Genomic DNA, 27,007 nt, shown 5'->3' with positions numbered 1-27,007 from the left:
AACACTGGAAAACTCCTACTTAACCCTTAGCCCCAGCCCAAATGCCCACTCCAGCTGCAGACCATCTCCCACTGTCATCCTTCACCACTTTGGTTGGATCTCAGGGGCTTGGACAGAGCTTCCATCAGCCCCTGAACAGATGCAGGCATCCCATATCATGGCCAACACTTCCCTGGGATTCCTGGGGTAGCTTCAGACCCCCTGGGGTGACATCACCTCCCACCCAGCTCTGGCCACCCAAGTCTCCATACCCGCTCCCCTGCCTGGAGAGCAGGGCCAGTACCTGCTTATTTAGGAACAGGCTCCTTCCCAGGAGACACTCCTCCCGGCTCAGCAGGACCCCGTCCCGACTCTGGGGTTCCCTCCGGCAGCAGGCCTCCGGCACCTCTTCACTGTCCAGGGTCAGGAGTCGAAACACAGATGCATACTTAAAGTCTTCAGGCCCGTTGACCCCACAGCAACCGAACTAGGGGGAGATCCCAGAGAAGGGTCTGGTGAGCAGGCGCCGAAAACGGGCGCAGGGAAGAGAAGGACAGACAGCCTCTGCAAAGGAGTGGCATCAGAAGGCTGGGTGTGGGCTGGCTCCACCTGTCGCCGCTGTGTGACCATGAGAAAGACATTCGGCTTCTCTGAGCCTTCAGTGCCCTCAGCTCTATAACAGGGGTGGTAGGAACACCGGGCACTCAGCTCTCCATAAACAGGTGCTGTGGTTATGATCATCATGATAATGACCACTGCTTGGGGTCCCAAAACAGGGACAGCAAATAGGTTTCATCCCGAGTATGGACTGTGATCCAGTGGCATGGCTGCCTGGAATGCTGTGTGGATGCAGATTCCAAGGCCAAGTCTGTGATCGATGGGACAGTGCCTGGATTGATTACTGATGCCTGGTGTGGCCATGTGAACACTGGGCACCATGGCTCTGAATGCTCACAGCATCTCTGGGGGGCCACTCACTGTGATCATGACCGAGTTCCAGGTGGCGGAGAAGACATCGGTGTCGTTATTGCCCTGGTAGTGTTTGGTGAGCTCCTTGGTGAAGAATTCTCGGGTGAGCTGGGGGCAGAGGGAGAAGATGGGCTGGGGCCTGGCCGTTGGGTGCAGCCCCACCCTCCCTCGTCTCTCCATCCACATGCTTGGGAGTTGGGGTAATGAGAGCTAGGGGCTCCACATCCCAGTGCCAGGCCCCCTGGGATTCCCCTAAACCACCAACTTGGGGCAGGCTCCTTACCCTTAATGTAGAAAGGAGAGCTATATACACATACATCTCCTCAGAGCCAAGGTCAGGGCACGCTGAGGCCCAGCTGTGCCCAGAGGAAGGGCTTATCTGGATGGGGAGTTTGCCTCTCACCCCACCCCTTCCACCCTGAGCTGCTCCCCAGACAGAGCCAAGCGGACGTCCTGGATCCCAGGCCCTGAAGAAGCTATGGGACCAGGTAGGAAGGCTTTGTATATCAGTTTCCAGAGGAGGCCTCCTAAGTTTCTTTTACTCTCAAAATATTCTGCTAAGGTCTAACTACCCTCCCTCCTGCTGCAGGGAGAGGCTAGGGCCCTGGGTGGTGCCAGCAGAGACCATCTGGGCACCATTCTCTGCCCACAGGCTGTGGTGGCCTCCTCCTCTGCTCTGTGCCAAATCGTCCCCCTCCACCCCCACCACCTCCACCCCAGGGCCATCTTGTGTCTCCTGCCCAGTGCCCCTCCTCCCTCCCCTCTTCCCCCTCCCCCTGCCCCACTGCCCCTCCTCCCTCCCCTCTTCCCCCTCCCCCTGCCCCACTGCCCCTCCTCCCTCCCCTCTTCCCCCTCCCCCTGCCCCACTGCCCCTCCTCCCTCCCCTCTTCCCCCTCCCCCTGCCCCACTGCCCCTCCTCCCTCCCCTCTTCCCCCTCCCCCTGCCCCACTGCCCCTCCTCCCTCCCCTCTTCCCCCTCCCCCTGCCCCACTGCCCCTCCTCCCTCCCCTCTTTCCCCTTCTCCCTGCCCCATTACCCCTTCTTCCCTCCCCTCCCCCCACCCAGGCTCCCTTTGGCTATGGTGCCTGGCTCTTGTCGACTCAGGAGAGGCAGCTGGCACCCTAACCACCTGTAGCCTCTGGAACATGGTGGCCTGTGGGGCCAAGGTACCCAGCCAGGACCTCCTCCGAAAGCAGTCTGCCGTGTGCTCCTACACGCTCCTATACTCCAGGGCACGGGACAGCCTCTCTGACTGTCCTGACTGTCTAGCTATCACTGGGCCACTGGGCAAGGTGTGGAAGGGACGTTTCCAGAGTAAGGTATGGGGTTGCACCGGATGCTTTGGGAGCAGAGACCCTTCAGCGCCTCCTGACTCTGCCCTTTGGGAAACGCCCTTGCAGGAACAGGCTCAATGGAATCTCTGTTTGTGGGGCCTTGCCAGGCAGGGGGGCCATGACTTGGTCTGGAAGCACCGGATGAGAGGCTGCTCATTCTCTGAGGCCCTTCAAGGAGGGGAGGAGTCAGACCTGAATGGCCACCAAACTCTTGCTGACAGCAAGAGGCAGGAAAGCGTGGGGCTGGTACCTACATTTTCCCTGAAGATGAAGGCCAGGATGGCTGCTGAGAGCTCCGCCAGGAAGATGATCAGGATGAACAGGAAGAACTGCAGGGAGAGGAGCAGGCTTGTGAGCTCAGAGGGCAGGCAGGGGACGGGGCGGTCACTGGCCAATGCATCCATCCATCTGTCCTACCAGTGATGCAGTATACTCATTTTGTAAGATAAGACACTTCACTGCTATCAGTCAGACATCTTCATAACAAACACACCAGGGATCCCTCCTTGGAGTCAACAGGATTGTGATAAAGATTGAAAAAAATAAACAAATATATACCTTCCATGCAAATGGTACATCTTAGAGAGGCCCCTTGTACAGTGTGCAGCCTGAACAACCCCACACAGCCACCCTGGAAGGAGATCGCTGATGAAACCTGTTTGAGCCCACTCTGGGTAAGCTTCCTTCCATATGGGTTGTATGGGCTGTGAGAATCCTGAGTGCTTTGGGGATCCCCATGTGGATTTCCCCACCCTGCCACCCCAGGGCCACCTCTCCCTGCCCCGTTGCCTCTGGTTCCCAAGGGAAGTGGGGAGGTCACGTTGACCTTCAGCCAAAATTCAAGGAACAAGATTGGAGGGAAGATGGTGTGACTGCCAGATCTCATACCCAGGGCCCAGGAGTTTGGTGTCTAACACGGTCTTTTGCTCCCCTCACTGACTTTGATGACCCTGAGTGAACCACAGTGCCTCTCATTCGGGGACCTCACAGGCTATGCTACCTTTGCCAGGAAGGCACTGCCCTTCCTTGCCCACCAGTTCCTCATTTCTCCAGATCGGGTGAAGCCTCAGCGCCTCTGCTGGTGAGAAGCCTTTCCTGACTTCCCTAAGCAAGGAGAACCTCCCTCTCCTGGGCTCCCCGACATCACAGTGCCCAACAGAGGTGCCTGCATGGCATTAGCATGGGGCTGTCCCTCAGTGCGCTGCCTGCCCGGATGCCTGGGTCAACACAGGTGTCGACACAGGACTCTTAGATGGATGAATGAGGCCGAGATGGCGCACTCGCCATGAAGGTCCTATGACCTGCTGCATCACCGGCCCAGGACATTGCGTGGGTTCCTTTGGGCCAAGAGCAGTCAACAGAAGAAACCGGCTTTGCCTTCATTACTCAGCACAGCTGGTGCCCTTGACGAAGTCCATGCTCACCCTACCTGGAAACCACCAGCAGAGGACTTGAACCCTAACACACACACAGACTGGTTCTTCCATGTCCTCCCAGGCACCTAGGCAGCGGCCAGACCTGCTTTCTGGGGTCCCAGTCCTCAGGACTGCCCGCTTGCCCCCGATGTGCCAGGCTGGAAGGAGGCAAAGGGTGCTGGGCTTCAAGTCAGGACACCTCAGTCCGCCTTGTCTGTCCTTGTGTGTCATGGGACAGTCACTCAAACCAACCCCTTCTAGCCTCAGTTTTCTTGCCAGCAAAATGGGAATGTCAAGACCCACTTCCGGGGGTCCTCGTGGGGAATCACAACGCATGTGAAAGCATTTCCTCTGTTGGAAATGAGCCCATGCAGAGCTTGGTGGTGGGCTCTCAGATGCAGAAGGGGAGTGAATGTGGGCCACGGGCAGCCTCCTCTGTGACCTCCGAGGCCCGGCTCCTGGCGACAACCGGCCTCCTCGCAGATGGTCTGCGGGCTGCTGAAAATACCTTCACACATCTCTCGCCTGGAATGCGCCGCTTTGGTCAGAGGAAGATTCCTGTCACTTTATCCCCATGCCAGGGAGACCTCAGTCCAATTCCTGCCCCGACTTTTCAGTGCCCACAGCAGCGGCCTTCTAGAGGTCCCAGGGCTTCTCCAAACTGCGTGGGCAGGGTACCACCTGAGTGAGAGCCTTGGGAGGGGCGTAGAATCTGCCCATTCAGAACGTGCACAGAAAGCATCTCCGCAGCCTGGTAAGCGAGTTTTCATTTTGTAAATCTCTAAACCTAAGAAGAGCTGCTTGCATCAACAGAGCAGCCAGCCCGCGGCGGGGATGTGTCCGCCCTCAGCCCTGCCTTTTGCTGGCCAGCCTCTATCCCCAGCCACGTCATGTACTTCAGTGCTCGGAGGTACTGTGGGCTCCTGAGCCCCTGAGGACTGCCCGGGCTTCAGCTCCTCCATCACAGGCTTCTGCTGTCACGGGGGACGGCTGGGCGCTGGGTGCTGGTCCCACAGTCTGTTTTTTGTGTTGAGGAAGCTGAAGCGGGAGAAGGGAAATGGCTATTCCACAGGTGCAGAGCTCTTCGGAGCTTTGCAGAGAGCACCTGCTCCTCCTGGCCCAGCTGGCTTTTTAGAGTGCCAGGCTACATCTCCTCCCTGACGCAGGGCGAGGCTCGGGAACTGCTCTGTTACTCTCTTCTGAGCCCAGGAGTCTGTCCCCACGGGTCAGCGGGCCGCCTGGCTGGGGTCTGCCGGGTGGCCTGCCTGACACATCTGGACGAGGGACACCAGGCCAGATGCTCCTGTGCTTCCTGAAGACAGGGTGACCTCGGGCTGAGGCCAGGGAGCCGAGTTCCCAAACCAGAGCAGAATGTGATGAGGGCAGTCCGAGGTGGCCTCCCGTGCCCTGGGTCACAACGCCCACGGTCCACCCTGCTGCTCCTACAATTCTCATTTCCAGGAGGCTGGGGGGCTCTGGGCTCAGTGGCTGCTGAGTGATTCATTTTCTGCCTCTGCAGCCTCACCTCCTCTGTGACAGTGACGGAGGCTTCTGGCAGGGGTCCTGGCACTTCCATTTGGCTGGTGATGGATGGTCATCCGCTTCCATTACACGAGGCCTCTACGAGGAGCCCCTCCCTGCCCTCTGCCCTCTCATTGGAGCCACTGGCAGGCTCCCAGGCTGGCAAGGAGCAGCCTCAGCAATGGTCTCCATCCACGGCGATAAGCTGGAGCTGGCATGCCCACCAGCGTCGGCCGGGACAGTCATAAATAATGGACGAAGCAGATCGTGAGCCTCATGCACTCCATGTGCCTGTCACTGTTGGACGTGCGTGTGCCATCCAGGATGACTGAGCATGGGTTCGCGATATAATGCAGGTGCCATGCTTCCCACAAGACTGGCAGGACAGGAGAGCCGCTCAGATGGTGACTCAGAGCCCAGAGGAAGCATCCCACCAACAGAGCCAAGCAAAGCATGCATTTTCCACTGGATTGTGAGTGCAAAACTATGGCTGGGAAGGAAGTATTAGTGTCCTCATTTTGTATACCAGGAATCTAAGGTTCAGAGTGTTAAGGAACCAGCCCCAGGTCCCACAGCCAGGAAGTGGCCAAGCAGGAGTTCGAGCCTGGGCTTTTCTGACTCCAAAGTCCATGCTCTTAGCCACAACTCTGACACCACCTCCTCTCTGTTCCTTGGCTCTGAGGCTGCTTATTTCACACCTGCTCTGTGCCAGGTACCGTACTAGGTATTGGCAAATAAATACGTACAAGGCAGACTCAGTCCCCATCTTCATGGAGTTCCCAGTGAGCTGAAGCATCAATAGAATGATGATGAGGAGGTGAGCCTGGTGGATGGGTCTTCTCTTCTCTAAGAGGTGCTAGACTCGGAGATTAAACCTGGGGAGCTGTGGACTGGAGGAAGTGGGCCTCCCCAAGCACAGGGCCCGGGCGGGACTTGACTATTTGGGAGTGTGAATCCTGGGAATCAGAGTGCAAGGCCACTGTGCCCGCAGCAGGTACAGTGCCACTTGCGCCAGCTCGCCCTTCTCCAGCATGAAAATGTCCTCCTGTTGGGAGGCCGAGGCGGGTGGATCACGAGGTCGAGAGATCGAGACCATCCTGGTCAACATGGTGAAACCCCGTCTCTACTAAAAGTGCAAAAAATTAGCTGGGCATGGTGGCGCGTGCCTGTAATCCCAGCTACTCAGGAGGCTGAGGCAGGAGAATTGCCTGAGCCCAGGAGGTGGAGGTTGCGGTGAGCCGAGATCGCGCCATTGCACTCCAGCCTGGGTAACAAGAGCGAAACTCCGTCTCAAAAAAAAAAAAAAAAAAAAAAAAAAAAAAAAGAAAATGTCCTCCTGCTTAAGACGGTTCACCAGTGTTCAAGTCCTCTGGGGAATTCCCCTGGACCAGCCATGGCTGGGGCTTCCTTGTCAAGGCCCTTCCCACGGTTCACAACCCATTTGCCTGAGGACTCAGCTGTCGGCCAGTCCTCAGCCTCTAATTTGCATCACTTTTCTCAGGATGGAAAATCAGCAAAGGGGAGGAAAGTGTGACGTTGGCTGCTTGGGAGGATTTCCAGGTTTTTTAACCCATCTGCTTATAGGCAATGTCTGCTCACAGTTCCCATTTCTAATAAATATTTACCAAATTTACACACTGCATGTACAATTCAGCTCATTTATCTTTTTTGAACATACTCATCTCTTTTTGCTGTTCTTTTTTTTTCCAGTGTAGCTTGCCTTCATTGTAAAATATTTTTAAAATTAGGATTTTTATATAAGCTGTCTTTTAAAAAATCCTTCAAATACTCAAAGGTAAGCAAATGGGAAAAAGGGATGCCACACATTTTCAATGGTAGGCTGAAATTGTCCTAGTGCATGTGAGTGCAATGATACTGATCAACACAAGTATTTGGGAAATTGATCTTTAGACAGACAAATTGATCATTAGGTGGTCTGGTCATTAGACTGATTGTCCCCAGGTCCTGTGGGACTTCAGTCTCAGAGCAGAAGGAAGGGGACACTCAGCCTCATGTCAAGGCCTCCTTGCTTTGCGAATCTTTAAGCCAGGTTTCTTAGGGTAACTAAAGTCATTCTTTGGCCCCGCTTAAGACAAGCCTCTCTCCCTTTCGACAGGCTGAGAAGGCAGTGAAAGGCTTCTAGAAGGATCGCAGAAGCTGCCAGGGGTGAGACTCCATGCCCTCTTTGGTTGGAACCACCATACAGTTAGGTCCAGGTTCAGCCAGGAAGGGAGAAGTGGCTTTTCTTATTTTTTAGGGCATAAACCTTTCTGAAAACCTTCCGGAAACTTTGGTGCCTTTCTCTGGAAACACTCACAGAACCCCCCTAACCCCCATGCACACAACACACACGCATGTGTAACACCCACGCATGTGTAATACCCATGCACGTACAACACCCACACACGCACAACACCCCCACACACAACACCCACACATGCACAATACCCACACATGCACAACACCTACACACACAGCACCCACACATGCACAACACCCATGCACATACAACACCCACGCACATCTTAACACCATGCATGCACAACACAACACCCACGCAGGTGTAACACCCATGCATGCACAACACCCACACACATGCAACACCCACACACGTGTAACACCCATGCATACACAACACCCACACACATACAATACTCACGTACGTGTAACACCCATGCAAGCACAACACCCACACACATGCAACACCCATGCATATGTGTAACACCCATGCAAGCACAACACCCATGCATACAACACCCACGCACACACAACACACACGCATGTGTAACACCCACGCACATACAACACCCACGCATGTGCAACACCCATGCATGCACAACACCAACACACATACAATACCCATGTACATGTAACACCCATGCAAGCACAACACCCACACACATGCAACACCCACGCATGTGTAACACCCATGCAAGCACAACACCCATGCACATACAACACCCACGCACACACAACACCCACACATGCACAACACACATGCATGTGTAACACCCACACACATACAACACCCACGCACGTGCAACACCCATGCATGCACAACACCCACACACATACAATACCCACGCATGTGTAACACCCATGCAAGGACAACACCCATGCACATACAACACCCGCACACACACAACACACACGCATGTGTAACACCCACGCACATACAACACCCACGCATGTGCAACACCTATGCATGCACAACACCCACACACGTGTAACACCCATGCATGCACAACACCCATGCACGTGTGCATGTGCACAAAGCAGTGCACACATGTACACATAAGCACACACGATGGAACACAACATACACACACATACAACACACATGCACATATACATAAGTATGCACACAATCCATGTAGATACAATACACACACACAGGCCCGGACCTAACATTTTGCACATAAATTTAGGTAAATCTTGAACTGAGTCCATTCCAGGAGCCTCTAGACAGCCCTTGTCTGGAAGCCAGAAGACCCTGATCCAAGTGTTCTCTGCCTGTGACCCACACTGTGACCTCAGGCTTGTGTGGGCAGGGCCTCAGAGAGGGGAAGCCGAGCAAGGGGAGTGGAGAGAGAGACAGGGAAATGGGGGAGGGAGAGATCGGGACGGGGACAAGGAAAGGGCATAGGAATAAACACAGAGGTCAAGAGAAAGACAAGGACAAGTGTATGGTGCCTGCATGTAATCCCAACATTTTGGGAGGCTGAGGTGGGCGGATTACTTGAGCCCAGGAGTTCAAGACCAGCCTGAGCAACATGGCAAAAGCCTATCTCTACAAAAATACAAACATTAGCTGGGTGTGGTGATGTATGCCTGTGGGCCCAGCTACTCAGAGGGCTGAGGTGGGAGGATCACTTGAGCCTAGGAGGTTGAGGCTGCAGTGAGCCAAGATCACACCGTGGCACTCCAGCCTGGGCCACAGACCAAGAGCCTGTCTAAAAAAAGAAAGAAGGAAAGAAAGAGAGAAAGAGAAAGAAAGAAAGAGAAGGAGGACAGAGGCAGAGGGAAGGGGGACAGGGAGAGAGACGGGGGCAGGGAGGGGAGGGGAGGGGTCTACCATCAGGCCTTGAAGGAAGGATCAGCTCTCTCGGGAGGACTGTGGACACATCTCCTGTCCCTGGGTCTCAGTCCTGCCTCCCACAGCATGGGAGGGAGGACGTCCTCCGGCCGCTGGCAGGTTTGCAGGCAGCCACTTACCGGAGGAGGCTGGAGAGCCAGAGCCGCCCCGGCCTGCTCCCAGCCAAGAACACCAGCCTGGCTTCCTGTCTTGGCTTCAAAGACGAGATCATTAACAATGAATGAACCCCTGGGGGCCGAGGTGAGGAGGGGGAAAGGGAGGCTGGGTGTGTCCTGGGACCCATATTCCAGCTCCTTTTAAAGTCCCCTCGGGCTCGCTCCCCAGCCGAGACTTCTGCAAGCACCGTGACAAGCAGTAGAGAACTGTCCACCAGGGGGCGCTCACAGCGTTTCTTTGTTTCTCTCCAAATGAGGTCTGCAGCGTTGGCGCTGTTGAAGGACAAATGGGCCCAAGGCTCCCTGTCACTCATTTCGCAGCTGACTTCACTTTCTCTGGATGGGGGCATCTCACTCGGACACGAATGGGGCTGTGCAGCGTGCTCTCGTCTGGGGAGGAGGCATGATGCCCGGTCTCTCTTCCCAGCACTGCTGGTGCTGGTGTACCTACAGAACCTCGCGCGGCAGCCCTCCAGCCGACCTGCCCAGGTCTCCCTGCCATTCAGCTCCGCCCACAAGGAGCATCGGCAAGCTGACCCAGCCACATGCACACTTCTCTGAACAGGGTTTTAACTTACCCTGCAGCGGGACTGGGCTCAGCCCAGAAGTTCTCCAAGTCTAGGACCTCTTAGAGGGGCGGAGAGCCATCCGCCCAGCCCAGGAAAGCAGGCAGAGGCCCTACGTGCCACCGCCCTGGGGAATCCAGAAGACTAGAGAACCAGCACCACCATTGTTTGTCTGGTCTGGCTGTGATCCAGAGCTGAGCTGATCGGCCCCGTCTTTAGCAGAAGACACGGCTGCTCAGGGAGGTCGAGGAACGAGGCTGGAGCCGCACCCTTGGAGGATGGAGCAGGGAGTCCACTCCGAACAGGCCCACCCCCTGCCCAGCTCAGGCCCACGGCTTGACCGCCTGCCCTGTGCCTGTTTTGAGAGATACGACCTTGGCCTCCAGCACCCAGTGCACCTCCAGCACCCAGTGTACTCCAGGCCCATATAGGAGCTCAAGGACTATTTACTTAAAGAACAAGAAACCTTCAGAGGGCATATCATACCTATTTCGGAATCGGATATCTACAAGGGGAAGGCCTCATCAACTAGCCATTTCAGGGATATTACTGAGGAGTTACATAGTTTTTAAAAGCAAGCAAGTAGAAAACCAGCAAGGTCCATGTCAGCGAACTCAGTTGACCATGCCTTGGAGAAGCCTGGCTGTTCAGACCTGGACACCAAGGCCCCCTCCACCCGGGCCAGCTCATCTACTGCAGTGATGGGCCCCGTACAAAAGCAGGCTCTGGAAGCTGGGGCTACCAAGGCAAACGGAAAAGGCTGGGGACCGCCCCACCCCTGGAGGTGGGTTCCTGTGGCTCAGACCTCGTTCTGAGTTTCCTGGCATGCGGACACAGGCCAGGTGTGCCTTGAGCGAAGGGCCCTGGCTTGACTGGAGGCAGGCAGCAGAGTGAAGTGGGAGACAGGAAGGGTGGCCCCAGGGAGAAAACAGTCCCACAGGCATGGGGAGAGGCAGCCTGAGGCGCTGCAGGGGCCCTGGCCCAGCATCTGTTTTATCCCCTCCGCCCCCAAATCCCATGAGACTCCGGGCTAGTCGCTGAACGTCTCAGGGCTTCAGGACCACTGACTCCAGAATGAGTAGGGTCGGATCGTCTCCATGATCCCTTCTGCTTTGACAGCCCCTGGTTTGGGAATTACTGGTCTGAATGAAAGCCAGCCAGGGCCTGAGAGTCCGCAGCCGATCCCCGACACCCCTCAATGCACCCATGGGTGGGGTGGGGGCTGGGGTACTCACAAATAGCAGCAGACACTTGTTCTCACGGACGGCCCCGCAGCAGCCCAGGAAGCCGAGCAGGAAGAGCAGGCCCCCCATGGCCAGGAGGATGTAGGCGCCCGTGAGGAGCAGGGGGTTGGCAGCCACGATCTCCCGGAAGCCGGTGGGGTCCACCATGACCCAGATGCCGATGGCCAGCAGGCAGGCCCCACCCAGCTGCTCGGGCCAGGGGAGGAGTCGAGAGGAGAAACAGGCAGAAAGGGAGGTCAGGCACTCCTGACCCAGCACGCCCAGAGCCAGCCCCAGGGTCGGGGGCGTCAAGCACTAGGTGAGCTGGGCAGGAGTTCATCTGCAGTGAGAGCCAGTGGGTCCCAGCTGCGCCTTGAATTGTTTTGAATTTTTCTGATTGCCGTGATCTTAAGTGTAAGACATATCCTCTACATCCAATTTCTGACCTAGGCTCCACCTTGGCCTACTGAAGAACGCACACATCATATACAGGTTATTTTATCTTCTCCTGAAATGTCAGACCTGTAGATGAGGAGACCATCTAGCCCAACCCTCTGATTCCACACAGAGAGGGCCAGCAACTTACCGAAGGTCACACAACAAGTTCATGGCAGAGTCAGGGCTCCATCCCAGGTCCTTAAACAAAGGTCCACGAACATGCCCTGAGTGAGCCCTATGCTGTGTTCGCACCACCCATGCTAGGGGCTGGGAAAACACAGACGACGTCATCGTCACTGTCCCCCATGGGACTCTCAGTGAGGTTCCAACCTGAGAGTGGGCTCCCCACTCTCCAATCCATGGCTCAAAAGCCTTCGGATTTATGTCTCCATCAACATGGGTTCTCCATGCCTTATTTATCTTTGGAAAGAGGCAGTGTAGTCTAGAGAGAGAGAGCTGTGCCACTTAATAGCTGTGTGACCTAAGGCAAGTGGCATAACCTCTCTGAGCCTTTTAGCTTCCTTGTGGTCAAACAAAGACTCAAATACTCACAGGCTAAGGCAGCCCCAGGGAAGAAAGGACAGAAGGCGTTTAGCAGATTGCAATAAATATCGGTTCTATTTTTCTTTTCTTTTTTTTTCAGGCAGAGTTTTGCTCTGTCACCCAGGCTGGAGTGCAGCGGTGGGATCATGGCTCACTGCAGCCTTGACCTCCCGGGCTCAAGTCATCCTCCCACTTCAGCCTCCCAAGTAACTGGGACCACAGGCACATGCCACCACCCCTGGCTAATTTTTGTACTTTTCTGTAGAGACTGAGTTTTGCCATGTTGCCTAGGTTCGTCTCAAACTCGTGGGCTCAAGTGATCCACCTGCCTTGACCTCCCAAACTGTTGGGATTACAGGTGGGAGCCACAATGCCCCGCCTATTCCATTTTTCCTAGGCACGGATAAGTATTAGAAGTTTGGCACTGTGGGATTTAGGGCTGTAAAGTATCTGAAATCCCTTTGTGCGGCGGGAGGACCGGAGGCCCCCAGAGGCCTGTGTGAGGGTCGACGGTCGGGCGACAGGAAAACTGCTGGGCTTTGGCTTGGCTGAGCAGGACCGCGTGCTGAAGAGAGCTGATGGCTTTGGGCAAGGGGCATTTGTAGGTGCCCTTAGGGCAGGAGTCCAGTGGCAAGGCCTGAGGGACCCAGCAGGGGAAAGAGCAGGAAAGGCCCAACAGGAGTGGCCAGCGACAGAGTTTCCGTTCTTGCCACCTGCCGTGCTGGGTCTCTCCCTGGTCTCCCAGAATGACTCAGGAAAACCGGCACCTCCTTATTGCTGCTGGAGATCTTGGGATTCCGCAACTGTACACTAAACGCTTCAAGGACGGTCCCGCTCCATTTCGGGTGGGAACGCTGGGGCTGGAGGGAGGGTGAGCTTGCGCGGGGTCACCCGGCTTGGCAGGTGGTGGCCTTGGGTCTAGAATTCAAGTCTGCAAGGCTCGAGGCATTTTAGGATTATAAGGCAGGGAAGAGAAGCTGAGGGAGTTGCTGAAATGTGTATTTTTTAAAAAGACACAAAGGTATAGAGATAGCGATAGACAGAGAGGGAAAGACAGACAGACAGAAATAGATGGTCAGTCCCGGCCAGAAAGACGACTCCCTCTTTCAAGAGCCTGCCCTGAAGGACGCAAGTAGAGGCTGATTCAACAGGTCTTAGATGTACCCAGATCAAGGGCTGAGGCTGGACCAGGAAAAGCCTGCGGGGGTCCAAGAAGCTGGGGCCATGGCTCCACTCCTGGGAGGGGCCACGAGTCTGAGCAGAGCCTGGGGTGGGCTCAGCAGGCAGGTGGGCCACCTGAGTGTCTGGGCCTGTGTCCCTTCATATACAGAATCCGTAGGTCAGATGGAAACGGAGCTAAGCTCTGGAGGACGGACCACATCCCGGTCACTTTGTAAACTAATCTTAATTTTCAAAAAGCCTGTTGAGGTAGGTCATTAGAGGTGAAGATACTGAGGTTCAGAGAGGTGACCTGTGTCCCAAACCAGAAGCTGCTAAGATGTAGCACTGGGGGCTAAATGCAGGTCTTCCAGGCCCAGAGGAGTTTCTGATTAGATCCAGTGGCTGCATGGACTTGGCCCCTCCAGCTCTGAAGTCTGTCTACTGCTCGTGGAGACAAGGTTGGTTGGGGCTCCCTCTTGTTGCCCTCTGATCACCCCCATCCCCTCCTTTCCCACTCCCCATGAGGGGTCAGATCCCAAGACAGTGGCCGGACCAAAGTCCCCTCCACCTTTGTTAGAGGGGCTGACCACCCCGCAGCCTGTGTAAAATGTCTCTCCTAAGAAGGTCAGCTCTTCAGAGTGGGGTGGGCACTGCTGGGGGCTCCCTTCCCTGAAAGCCTGGCTGGCAGGTACCCCTCCCTCTAGCGCTGGCCCCTGTGCTCACCCCAAGGACTCGGCCCAGTGTGACTATTTCAAAGCAGCAGCCAGTTCTGCCCTCCCAGCAGAGGTCTGGGAAGACCCAGCAATACTTACAAATATGAAGAAATTGAAAACAAACATCAGATACTTCATGCAGCTCAGACAGTCGCCTTCCATGATGTTCCACCTAAAAACACAAGGCCACCTCAGTCCTCCCAATAGGGGACCCCACCCAGGAAGAACCCCAGCCCTCCCTAGAGGGTCCCGGCAGCCAGCTCCACCCTTGCAAAGGCTGGAAAAAAAAATGAGGCCGATCGTGGAGATGAGAACACTGGATCTGGCCTGTCTGGGTTGCAATCCTGGCTCTAGCTTTCATTTGCTGTGTGATCTTGGGCAAATTACTCCACCTCTCTGGGTGTTGCTCTCTCCAACTTGAAAGCAAAGATTAAGAACAGAACCTTCCTCCTGGCAGTGCTGCGAAAATGAAATGAAATCCCACAGTAACAGGCTCGGCACATCGCTGGGCACGTGGTGAGTGCTCAGCCGTCCCGCTTCACGCTGTTGCTCTGCTGCAGGTGGGAGCTGGCCATTTGATAGATGAGAAAACCGAGGCTCAAAGCGGGAGGGCCTTGCCAGGGCCCCAGACCAGGACCAGAAGCCGCGCCTGACAAACCATCCCACACACCCTCCGGCCACAGAACAGACCAGGGTGGTTGCTTGGTGCCAGTGAGACGGGGTGTTGCAGGGAAGAGAAAAGCAGCCTACCGGGGGTCTGAACCCTGCTTCTCGGGCCAAAGCCTCCCTGAGCCTCGGCGACCTGTATCGCGAGACCTCCAGCATCCCACGTCCCCCGGGGCCTTTCCTGCCTTCACCTAAAAGTATACCCACGGCAGCAAGTCATTGAACACGATTCTTCAGCCAACGCTAATTGAGCATCCGAGGCTTGCCAGGCATGGCCGGGGCTGGACAGAAATGCAAACGTCCCCCTCCCCTGGGAAGGCTGACAGCATCTGCCACCATGAGTCAGATTTCAAGGTGCACAAGACATGTTTACATTCCATAGTCATTATTTTCACATTTTCTTCCTGCCAGCCCTGGGGAGAGATTCGGGACAGGGATGAGAGAGCCATGTGACAGGTGGGGAAACCGAGACAACAAATGACAGCGACACATCCGGTGTCCCACGGCTAGGAAGGGGCAGGGCCAGGACGCAAGCCAGTCCCGAGCTGCCAGCACTGCAGGCACTTTGCCAGGGCCAGGGGTTGTCCCTCCATGACAGGACTCGGCGCAAAGGGGTCTGGGAGTACGCACTGGGGTGTAGACGGGTGTGGGGGAGATGGTGCCTGATTACTTTCTGCAGCTCCCACTTTTCACACAGGACATGGCTGAACTCCATCTTCCTCCACAAAATAGGGTTGCTAAGTCTTACTCAAAGGGTTTCTGGGAGGCTTATTATTATTAATATTAATAATGGTAAATTGTAGCAAAACATCACATTAGACTCCATAAACATATAAAAAAATCATTATTTGTCAATTTATAACAAAGTTGGGGAAATAGTAATAATCGTAGCCACTGTTTGGGGATCAAGCGCTGTGCCCAGGGCTTTGCACATATTATCTCATTTAATCCTTGCAACCACCAAGGAGGTATGCACTCTGATTACCACGAATCCTTCCATCAGCCCAGCCCTCAGAGAGGTTAAGAGATTTGTCCAAGGTCACACAGCTTGTAGAAAACAGTGACAAGGCCCATGGCACATAATGGGGCCTCAGCAACTCTGTCCCCTCCCCGCCCCAAACCACAATCCAACACTCTCCTCAGCAGCCAGGCTGGCACCCTCATATCATAAGGAACAGACGGAGCAGAGGGTACCTGCCTCTCCCCTGCCCGGCCGCCCCACCCTTCTCCTAAGTGGTGATGACAGCAGCACCCCAGGCTGCATTTTGGTCTGAGCTGGAGTTTTTCTGTAGGCGCATTTGAATCCGTGGAGAGAGGAGCACAGACAGAGCCAGCTGGTGGCCAGGGGACCGGGAAAGGTTCCTGGTCTCAGGAGTGGCACCTCACATCCCTCCTCTCACTGTTTCTGCCAAGGTACTAGCTGTCTGTCCACCAGCCGACCTTGGCCAGGCAGACATAGCTAAGGCGCCTGGAGCCCGTGAGGAAGGCCTGACAGGCACACTGGCCTTGGATTCAGCACTGACCCTGGGGCCGGAGGGCCTTCCTCCTCCCTAAAGGGACGCCTCCTCCCTGCTGCTCCACTGGCCCTTATTGCAACTTGGAAAAGTGCTGAGCAGGGGAAGAACAGGTGGGGCCACTCAGCTTCAAAGCCGGGAGGGGAAGACACTCAGAGCCCACCTGGGACATCCTCCTTCTTACCAGGAGGGAGAAACCGAGGCACCAAGTTAGCTGGTGAAGAACGCAAGGCCATTCAAAGGGAAAAATCTTAGGGTGAGCCTGACTCAGGGGCTCCAGGCTCCAAGCCTTTGTCCTTCTAACAGTGCCCCGAGGGCTTCTCTTCAATTGTGCTGGGGGAAGGGAAAATCAGGGTTTTCCTGTGGTCACCCACCCAAGTCTCCACCCCTACAAATAATACTATTTATTGAGCATTTACTATGTGCTGGCTCCGTCCTAATACTTTACATTTACTAACTCATAACAACCCATGAGATTAGTACTCTTATTATCCTCATTTTCTAGAGGTGGAAACTGGGTCAGATGGAAGCGGGGTGACTTGTCTGAGGTCATGGCTAGTGAGTGGTGAAGCCAAAACTGGAACCCAGGCAGTGCGATGGGGCGTTTTTCTTTACTTCAGTGAGCATGGCCTGAATTCATGACATGCCATCTGCCTTTGGAGGTAGAATCGGATGACACCATGCTCTCTATCGCCGGGGTCTCTGAAACTTCAGCCGCAGCCCTGCTCCTGGCCTTCTCTCTCATCCAGACACGGCCGCCGCCTCTGGGCTGAGACTGGCGTCCGTACCTCCCCTGCAATCAAGTGCTTCCCTGCTGCCAGAAGGATCTTTCCACAAAGCACATGGAAAAGCACACAGCCCTCTCTTACAGAAAACCCGACGGCTACAGGACACCAAGCTGCCTCCTCCGGACCACGGGACCTCCAAGACACCCCATGGCCCCCTCTTGTTACTGCTGCCGTCACTTTCCAATCACCACCCTCAAAGCAGAGTCCCCTGGAGGTATCTTCCTGAGGCTCCTTGCTGCCTTTGCTCATGCTGATCCCTTCTCTTTCAATTGCCCTTCCACCTACTTCCAGTCTCACTTAATTCCTATTCATCCTTTAAGACTCGTCACAGGCATCACCTCTTCCAGGAAGCCTTCCCGATTGTCCCCTCCTGTCCCCATCAAGCCATGCTCAGTGCCTTCCCTAGTATAATATTCCACGGCCTCTGTTGATGTCCACTGCTGCCCCCACCAAAATATATACCATTACATCACCGACCAGTGTTCCTGGTGGATCCCAGAGGAGCAGAACTGTGGCTGTGCCCTCCTGGGACACAGTAGGGATTGTCCATGGTTCCACATAGGGAGTGTTCATTCAGCAGTGTGTGCGGGAGGCCTGGTGCTGGGCTAAGGCATGCTTCCGGGCGTTTGTAGCCTCCTCGCCTTCAATAGCTGGAAAGTGGAGCCACACAGATTCCAAACCCCAGCCACGCTCTCTTGTGCTCCCTCTCCTCTCTCTGTCGTGCCCTCTCCTGGGTGAGGACAGCTGAGGACAGGGCCCTCTGAATGCCCTGCTTGCTCGCCCTTCGCTCCAGACCTTCCTGAGGCCGGAAAGCCTCGAGCTGCATGGGAAGGGAGGCCCCAGGAGAACGTATCCCTTCCTTTGCTCCAGGCCCTGCCCTCCCAGAGGCCAGTGGGCAGAGCCTGCAGCAGGACAGAGGGACCCTCTACCCTCACTGGTCCTCAGTGGGGATCCATAGGGATGGCCATCCTGTCTGGCCAGTATCTCTTCTGGTCGGTTCACGCCAGTGATTCCTGGTTGTTCAGCATCTTGGCCATCATCCCTGACTGTGGGGACTTTACCCTTCCCTCATCACCAAGGCCAGGCTCTCTTCCTGCAGAACATCCCCCAGGGTACCATTTCCAGCCTGCCAGCCATGTCCCTCCTATCATCCCTGACTTTCTAGAAGGAGCATCTAACCTGCATCTAACCACAGCATGGTCCTAAGCTTGGACTCTGAAGTCAGACACACCTGGGTTCGAATCCCAGCCCGTCACCTTTTCTACCTCTGTGTCTTTGGGCAAGTGACTTAGCCTCTTGGAACCTCCGTTTCTTCATCTATAAAATGTCCAGTGTAAAGGGCCCCCTGCTGTCCTGCACAGAGCACGGTGGACAGCTCGTATCACGTCCACACCTAACTCTGCCTTCATAGGTTACTTATTGGCCTGCTGTTCCCTTAGATCAGAAACCCAGGACAGTGCCTTGCACCCTGGAGCCTTTCTCTTCTGGCCCATCTCTCCTTGCAGCTCTTGGCTGACTTCAGCTCCATGCATTTCAGACGCCCTGTGCCCTTTGGAAAGGGAAAAGAGGTCTGAACATTTATTGAGCACTGACTCATGGCTAGTCGCGTGCCAGCTCCACAGAACGGACTGCTTTGAATCTCTCCAGGAAGTCCATAAAGCAGGACGTAATATGCCCACTTTACAGATGAGGATACTGAGGCTCAGAGAGGTCAAGTAACCTGCCCAGTATCACATGGCGTGTATGGACAGACTGGGCTTCACCACTCACCCAACTCCAGATCCTGCGCTCTACCTGATCCAGGAGCAGATGTTCAAGCAGAGAGTTAGGTACAAGGAACACTGGCCTAGGAGTCTGGAGCCCTGGCTCCTGCTCTCTAAGTCACTGCTGTGTGACCTTGGGCAAATCACTTTCTCTCTCTGGCCTCAGCGTCTTCATGTGTCAAATGGCAGAGCAGGAATCTGACGGCTTGACTGCTTCTTCTGTCAGGCCATGATGGATGAACGGCCTTTGGAGGCAGAGCAGCCTGTGTGGGAGGCCAGGCTCTACCGTCCCTCCCTCTGCCCAGCCAGGTGGAGCTTCTCTCCAGGGTAGGATCCAGCTTCAGCCAGCTCTGGCTCTTTAGCAATTAAGGAGTGTAATAAATACGGCAGCTCATAAACGGGCTACCTGTGTTTATTGCGTACCACATTCACTGTAGATTACATCTCATAGTCCCAGCTCACGGAGCGCTGGGCTGCAGACGAAGGCTATCACAGGAGACGTGTCTCCCGGGAAGAGCCTCCCAGGACCTCAAAGGTGAGTCAGGTAGGAAAATAGATGATGTGAGCCCCGGGGCTGGCAGAGAATATGGAGGCCCGGGTTCCAGTTTCAGAGCACAGTGGATGAGTAAAAAGAGGGCTTTGGTGCCCAAGAAGGGACTGTGTCCTGGCTCTGCCAGGCATAGCTGGCGGGGCAAGTTACCTAACTGCAAACAACTGAATTCCTTCTCTGTAAAGTCAGGATAAACATTATGCCTTCCTCACGATGCATGGAAAATACAGAGCGCAGGGCTTGGCACGTGGTAGCTGATAATAGTAACCACTAGCATACATCGAGTTCTTACTACGTGCCAGGGAACACACACGATTTCATTGAATCCTTGTAAAGCTCTGGGAACAGGTAATGTAATTCTGTTTTTCAGGGGAGGGAACTGAGGATCGGAGAGGTGGAATCACTTGTCTAAGATCACACAGCACAGAAGTGCCTGAGCCAGAATTTGAACCCAGGCCTGTCTTAATACAGAGCCACAACTCCTAATCATCATTCTGAATGGATGCGAATTCCCTTGCCCCATTCATCTATCCTCCTCCAAAGTGCTGAGCTGTCTTCATACCACTTATGCCATTTTATCTCCCATTCTCCAGCAGGGACAGCCTCCGGAGCCAACCTCCACTGCCAGGCTGAAGCCTAGAGACCAGGGCTCCCCTGCTCCATCCCCTATGGAGACCTTCTGAATGTGGGGATACACCTCCATAGCCAATTGGTCAAAATACAATGACAGACACATGGGAGCTCCAATCTCAGCCTGGCTGTTAGCTCCACCCATCCATGGATGACTTCTAGAAGTTAAGTCATCACTGCACAATTCCCTAATTTACTTCTTTTTTTTTTTTTTTTTTTTTTTTTTGAGACGGAGTTTCGCTCTTGGTACCCAGGCTGGAGTGCAATGGCGCGATCTCGGCTCACCGCAACCTCCGCCTCCTGGGCTCAGGCAATTCTCCTGCCTCAGCCTCCTGAGTAGCTGGGATTACAGGCACGTGCCACCATGCCCAGCTAATTTTTTTTGTATTTTTAGTAGAGACGGAGTTTCACCATGTTGACCAGGATGGTCTCGATCTCTTGACCTTGTGATCCACCCGCCTTGGCCTCCCAAAGTGCTGGGATTACAGGCTTGAGTCACCGCGCCCGGCCCCTAATTTACTTCTAAAGAGGGGGGAACCATGGAGAGTCTCTCAAGGGTGGGGTGGGAAGAAAATTGAGACCACGAGGGTCAAGAGCTTTGTTGTTGCTCAAAAAAGAGGCACTTAGGAAGGAGATCTGTCTGCTGAGGGACATGACGCCCTTCCTGGGGCCAGTGGAGGGAGGCCCATCAAAGTCTCCCCATTCCCCTGAGCTGAGGGGGCCCTGAGAGAGAGTAGCAGTGTGGGTGGAGCCTGTGGGGTCAGGTGGGACCCAGCCTGTCACTTTCTTGCCTCGTGACTGTGAACCTCTCCAGGCCTTTGAGATCATGCCTGCAAAGTGGGGCCAGGAATGCTGACCTCCTCTAGAAATTGTGCTAACTGAGCATGAAATGATATCATAGAGGTACAGTTCATCACACAGCGCCTGACACACGGAGGCTCCATCCCGGCTCTGGGCTCTGTCCCTCCCTCCTGCCCTGCCACAAGGTAGCTCCTCCCAGCGGCTCTCCTAGACACCAGGCACATCAGCTGCAGCTTCAGGAGACGGGAGGACTCTGGGTGGAGGATTCTGAAGCGGGGAGAGCGACTGCATTCAGTGGTTCTCAAACTGGATTCCCTCAGACTAGCCACATCCTAAAGTTATTTTCAGTATTTCAAATAACATGTCAGACATCAACCCCTCGGGGGACCTTGTTTCTCGGGTTGTTCAGAATCTCTGGCCACCAGGTCTGTATGACTTTGCAGAACAAAAATGAACATGCTATTTGGCACATCAAATTATTTACATCCTGAGGCCCAGAGGGATGAAATGCAGGAGTCAGTATCAGAGGCAAGCCTGGCTGAATGGGAATTCCACTCCCCACGTGCACCTGGAAAGCACACTGGAGAGCAGTTTAGGTACTGTGATCCCGCTGTCCTTCCATGTGGCGTCTGCCTCAGGATCTGCTCTGTGGATCCTGTGGTCTGAAGGCTCATGTGGCTGTCATAGCAACCCTCATCTGGCCACAGGAAGGTCCTGTGCTTACAGATAGTGTCTCATACAACATGACCCTCAAATGCAGCCAACTGTTTCATGTATAATAGATCCAGGTGTTTAAGGCTGCTATGGTTTGAATGTTTGTCCCCTCTGAAAGTCATGTTGAAACTTAATACTCAATGTAATAGGATGAAGAGCTGGGACCTTTAAGAGGTGATTAGGGTCAGGCACGGTGGTGCACGCCTGCAATCCTAGCACTTTGGGAGGCCAAAGCAGGTGGATCATAAGGCCAAAAGATCGAGACCGTCCTGGCCAAGGTAGTGAACCCCATATCCACTAAAAATACAAAAATTAGCCAGGCATGGTGGCACATGCCCGTAGTCCCAGCTACTCAGGAGGCTGAGGCAGGAGAATCACTTGAACCCAGGAGGCGGAGGCTGCAGTAAGCCAAGACAGCACCACTGCACTCCAGCCTGGGTGATGGAGTGAGATTCTGTCTCATTTAAAAAAAAAAAAAAAAAAAAAAAAAAAAAAAAAAAAAAGGTGATTGGATTGCAAGGGCTCTGCTCTCATGACTAGATCAATCCACGTGTGGATTAATGGGTTATCCTGGGAGTGGGTTGGTTATCCTGAGAGTGGGTCTGTAATAAAAGCCACTTTGGCATGCTGAGACCCCTTGCCACGTAATGCCCTGCACCGCCTTGGAACGCTGCAAAGAATCCACCCCCGCCCCACCCACCAGCAAGATGGCCTTCATCAGATGCAGCCGCTTGACCTAGGACTTCCCAGTCTCCAGAACTGTAAGAAATAAATGCCTTTTCTTTATAAATTATCCAGTCTCAGGTGTTCAGTTATGGCAACAGAAAACACTCTAAGACAAAGGGCTCTGAGGGAACTTCAGGTAAACTTCTGACACCACTGTGTGTGTAAGTGCTGACTTAGATCCAGCTCTTGTGTAACTTACATCACCAACAGATCAATACAAGAAGTTCTTCACTGTCAAAGGCTGGGAAGCATGATCTGGCCCAATACCCTCATTCTGGAAATGAGAAAACTGAGGCTGACAGAGGGAAAAGGAGGTTGGCCAAATTACAAAACCAATGAATGAGTCATGGATATGAGCTTGGAAGCCCAGCCCAGTGCCTTGTGGATACACCACATATTCTACGTGCTACTTATTTATTTTGGGAGTATGTCTCTGCCTTTATTAGAATGCATGTTTCATAAAGGCATGGACTTCTTTCGTTCACTGGCTTATTTCTAGTGTCTAGAGCAGTGCCTGGTGCGTAGTAGGTCCTCAATTAATATATCTGGATGAATAAATGAATGAATGTATAGTGGGAAAAGAGCAAAAAGAAATGGTGGAGTCAAATCAGAGAAATACACAAAGCCAAGTCCGAAAGAGAGGGAAAGACTGAAAGAGACAGGCAGGCAGACAGACTGGAAAGGATCAGAGTGGAGAAGGGACAGTGTCAGGTGACGGGGCAGAGGTGCACTGAGAAAGGAGAGGCAGTTGCCAACGTGCCACCTAAGCAGTTCTTCGGGCATCAGCCAGACAGAATCTCCCATGAGTAGGGCTCGTGTATATTTCTTTTATCAGCCCAGCTTGTCCAATAAGAGAAGATGTTCAATTACTACAGGAGCAGCCCCATGAAAGGAGCTGTTTATGAAAACCTGCCCACCAGATACACACACTCAGGGAAAGTGTCCTGCTAATCTGGGCCCATTAGAGCTCATGAAAACCTCTCGGCAGCTGGGGCCACTCCAGTGGAGGAGGTCTGCACTGAGTGCCCACCTTCTGCCCAGATGGCAGCTCCTGGGTGGCCTTGCAGGAGCTGCCTGGGAAGCCACATCTTTAAGGGTCTTGCAGATTCTGGCATGGGCTTCACGTATGCTGACACAGCTGCATGAGGCTGACGGCCTGGGAGGAGACGATGGGTGTGAGTGGCCCACGTCCCTGGATGTCACCTAGGCATCCACCACAATGCCTCAGCAGAGAGAGTGCCAGCAGGGCCCGGTTCATCAACTTCCTCCCCCAAAACCCAGACTCCCAGCACAGAGAGCTTTGATGCTGGAAAGTGTTTCTTGGCTTTGCATAAGAATTTGCCAGAAGGTTCCTTCAGAGGGCCAGCTCCCAGCAGTGGAAATGAGGGTTCGGTTTCAGAAATCAAACAGGCCCAGATGGAGACTCCTGTTCTATCACTCCTTCGGGGAATTCCACAGCCAGCTCCTGCTCACACCCTGGGTTACAGGACAGTCCCAGGAAGTGCTGGGACCTGGGGAAGCCTGGGCTGTAGGGTATTTCTCGGGAAGGAGGAGGGAGATATCCATGCCTATTCAGAATCCCTCCTGCTCAAGTACAAGCCCGCCTAGGGCCAGTGAAGGGGTGGTGGGTGAAAGACTCCTCCCCATTTACCCATTCCTCCCTTCCTCTCTCAATCCATCCACTCACCCATCTACCTGCACTCAGTAGATGTACATTGAGTTGCTACTATGTGCCGGGGCTGTGCCAGGGAGTGTGAGGTACAAATAAGCAAGGGTACACAGGTGAGTGGTGGTAGCTTGGAGGAGACAAGCAGGCAGATAACAGCAGGGCTGGGGATCCCACAGTGGGGAGGGCTCACTCCGTCTCCAGCGTAACTCCAGGTGGGGTTGGGATGGGGCGTAGTGGGGAAGGGGATGGCGAAGGTTAGTCTTGCGGGAGCGCAGAGGTAGAAATGGGAAGACTGAAAGGCAGGAGCAGAGGCCTCCCTCCTGAGATGTGACCACAGCCCCGGGAGCTGACACTCCTATTTGGCCTAAACATACATTCGTGACAGGCCCTTCAACTGCCTGCCCATCTGTGTGCACCAGCTTCAGGCGCTCCGTGAACTTGGGGTACAGTGCTGACATGCGTGAGCTCATGAAAGGCTCAGACCAACCTCATGAAGTAGGTATCACACCATCCTCCCCACAGTACAATGGGGAAACTGAGTCCAATAGGAAAGACAGAGAGCTGACTTGTCCAACGTCACACTGTTGGTAAGTGATACGGCTTGAATCCAAACTTAGGGGTCAAAGTCAAAAGTGACCTTTGCAGAAAGTGCTTTCTCTTCCTGCGTGATCACAATGAATCCTCACAGCAGCTCGCGAGGCAGGCTATCTCCCCATTTTATAGAAGGCAACTGAGGCTTGGAGATGTCAGTGACAAGGCCGAGCAGCCTCGGGAGATTTCAAGCTGTTTCCGGCTTTGCAGTTCAGGACCTGTGCCCCATGACCAGCCCCAGGGCTCAGGGAAGCAAGGACGGAGTGATGGTTTTTTCCTGCTTCTCTTTTCCTGCTCCATCCCAGCCCTGGCCCCCTACATCACCATTCCCTGCCCAGCCTCTCAGGCTGCTGCCCTGAGTGTGACATAGCTCATTTCCCTCTGGACATTGAGGCTGAGATGAGAAGCATAGGTGACACAGGCCAATTCAGAGACGAGGAGGAGGTACCGAACTCTGGGGGAACATCTGGCAGTTGCCTGCCTCCTCCCTACCGGGGAGCTCCAGCCCCTTTGAATGCTGTCCCCTGTCCTGAAAATGGGCTCACCCTTTGTGGCGTCCCAACTTCCCTGAACTATCCCCCTTTCCCCTGTTCTCTTTGTCCTCCATGAGCCCCCATCTCACTGACTGGCTCATTTGTCCTGGAAGAGGACAGCCCCAGTAACACCTGCCACGCTCACCCCGTCACTGACGCTTCTGCAGTGGCTGCGTTGGCGCCTGCCTTGGCCAGCTCCCTTGGGGAAGTCACACCCTCTCCAAGGTGCTGCGCTCTCCTTGGAAAACTGTGATGATGAATTCGGAAGCCCAAGGTGGTGGTAAGAATTCACAGTACCATGGGGGCTATTATTATCAGCAGTATCGAATATTGGAAACGAGTAGATCTCCAGCCCACATCCGCCAGTTATGAATGGAGCAGGGCGTGGAGGACAGCCATGGGCACGTGGCTTGCGTAGTGTGGATACAAACATCTTTCCCCTAAACAAAGTCGAAATAGAATGAATTGCCACAATTTTGTGATAACCGAACCTAATAACTACTAGGATCGACCATGTACCAGACTCCCCTGTACCTTTCTCCTACCTTACCTTATTGAATCCTTACTGAGGAGGTGGGTACTGTTATCATCCCATTTTATAGATGAGGAAGCTAAAGCGTGGGCAGGGTAACTAACTCCCCTGAGTTCATTTACCTGGTTAGCAAAACCGGTCTCCATAGTCTCCAGCCCAGCGCTGCTCTGCCCTGAACCAGGCAGCCAGGCACAGAGGCCCAGGAAGTTGGCTAGACTCCTTCCCTGGGCCAGCTGGAGGCCCTTGGGGATGGCCCAGGCCCGATATCCCTTGACAGATGGGAGCCCCGAGGCCCAGAGAGGCGCAGAGATGGGACGGGGGTCACGCAGGGCCTCGGGGCTTTCCTGGGCCGACCCCTGCCCGGGCCAGACAGCTTTATTAATCTCACCCCTCCTGTCGCCCAGATGGCGGCTAAGCCCCATCTGCACGGCGTGGGGGCCCAGGAGGGGCTCTCTGATTAAGAAGAACAGCTCAGTTCATAAATCACTCCTTTTACTTTCACTCCCCGCAGCCCCCGGGCATGCTTTTCTGGAGAGAAGGAAAGGAGGCGGTGGACAGGAGAGATGGAAGCAAACGCAAAGTCTGGGCTGGTGCAGAGCCGAGAAAGGGCTTGCCCGTGCTCCAGCCAGGCGAGGGGGTTGTGGTCCGGGGCAGAGCCTCAGCGTTCCCCTGCAACCACCGGGTTCCCACCAGCGGAGGGTCTGCCTGTGCCAGCCCAAAGCCTGAGCCAGACGCCTCACCTCCGGAGCCTCGCCTCCGCATCTGGGAGGTGGGGAGCCTCAGAGCTACCTTCTAGGATCCCTTCCAGGAGGATGAAGGAGATGATGAGGGTGAAAGCACTTGACAGGCTGCACACCCCGTTCCCTCCTTCCTGCGCTCCCGGCACCAACAGTGCCAGCCCTGTGCTTGCCCAAGGCACAGGGCCAGGGGCTGCCCTTCCTCAAGGACTCACTCAAGTCTAGTGAGACTCAATCACCACAGTCCCTACTCACAGAGAAGTCTTAATGGCCGCGTTAACCACGTGTCCTGGGCTTGCCAGGCAAAATACAGAAACGAAACCGACTGCCAGGGTGAGGCTGAGGTAGGGGAAGCCTAGATCAGGGAGGCCGTGTGGGGAGGACCAGGACGGGGTCAACAGTTGCTGAGGCCTGATGATCACGTAAGGCAATGCGTTATGGGCATTCACTTCAAATGATCTCACTTGATCCTCCAAAAAGCTCTACAAAGTAGATGATATTACCATCATTCCCTTTTAGGGATGAGGAAACTAAAGCTCCACGGGGCTAGAAAGGTCCCGGCGCTGGGAAGAGATGGAGCTGGGATTTGTAGCCAGGCTTTGCTGGGCTGCAAAACCACATCCTTTCCTTGGTCAGGACGCCGGTCTGAGGCCTGGAAGGGTAACAGTGATTCTTGCCATC

General features: G+C 54.5%; 1 protein-coding gene across 7 annotated transcripts in view; it reads right to left on the bottom strand.

Moving 5' to 3' along the window:
- Window positions 1-27,007, bottom strand: part of TSPAN18 (tetraspanin 18) — a 204,262-nt gene that overhangs the window by 10,337 nt on the left and 166,918 nt on the right. For all 7 annotated transcript variants that reach the window (XM_074401343.1, XM_074401345.1, XM_074401346.1 and 4 more), the window contains 5 exons: window positions 14,212-14,284; window positions 11,270-11,464; window positions 2,536-2,610; window positions 958-1,056; window positions 284-466 (listed from right to left, as the gene is read on the bottom strand). In XM_074401343.1, the coding sequence (XP_074257444.1) occupies window positions 284-466; window positions 958-1,056; window positions 2,536-2,610; window positions 11,270-11,464; window positions 14,212-14,274 (615 nt within the window). In that variant the 5' untranslated portion in view covers window positions 14,275-14,284. The remainder of the gene's footprint in view (window positions 1-283; window positions 467-957; window positions 1,057-2,535; window positions 2,611-11,269; window positions 11,465-14,211; window positions 14,285-27,007) is intronic.

Source organism: Saimiri boliviensis, chromosome 6, assembly GCF_048565385.1.
Source record: "Saimiri boliviensis isolate mSaiBol1 chromosome 6, mSaiBol1.pri, whole genome shotgun sequence".
Taxonomy (NCBI): Eukaryota; Metazoa; Chordata; class Mammalia; order Primates; family Cebidae; genus Saimiri; species Saimiri boliviensis.
This window is presented reverse-complemented; position numbering and strand designations above follow the sequence as displayed.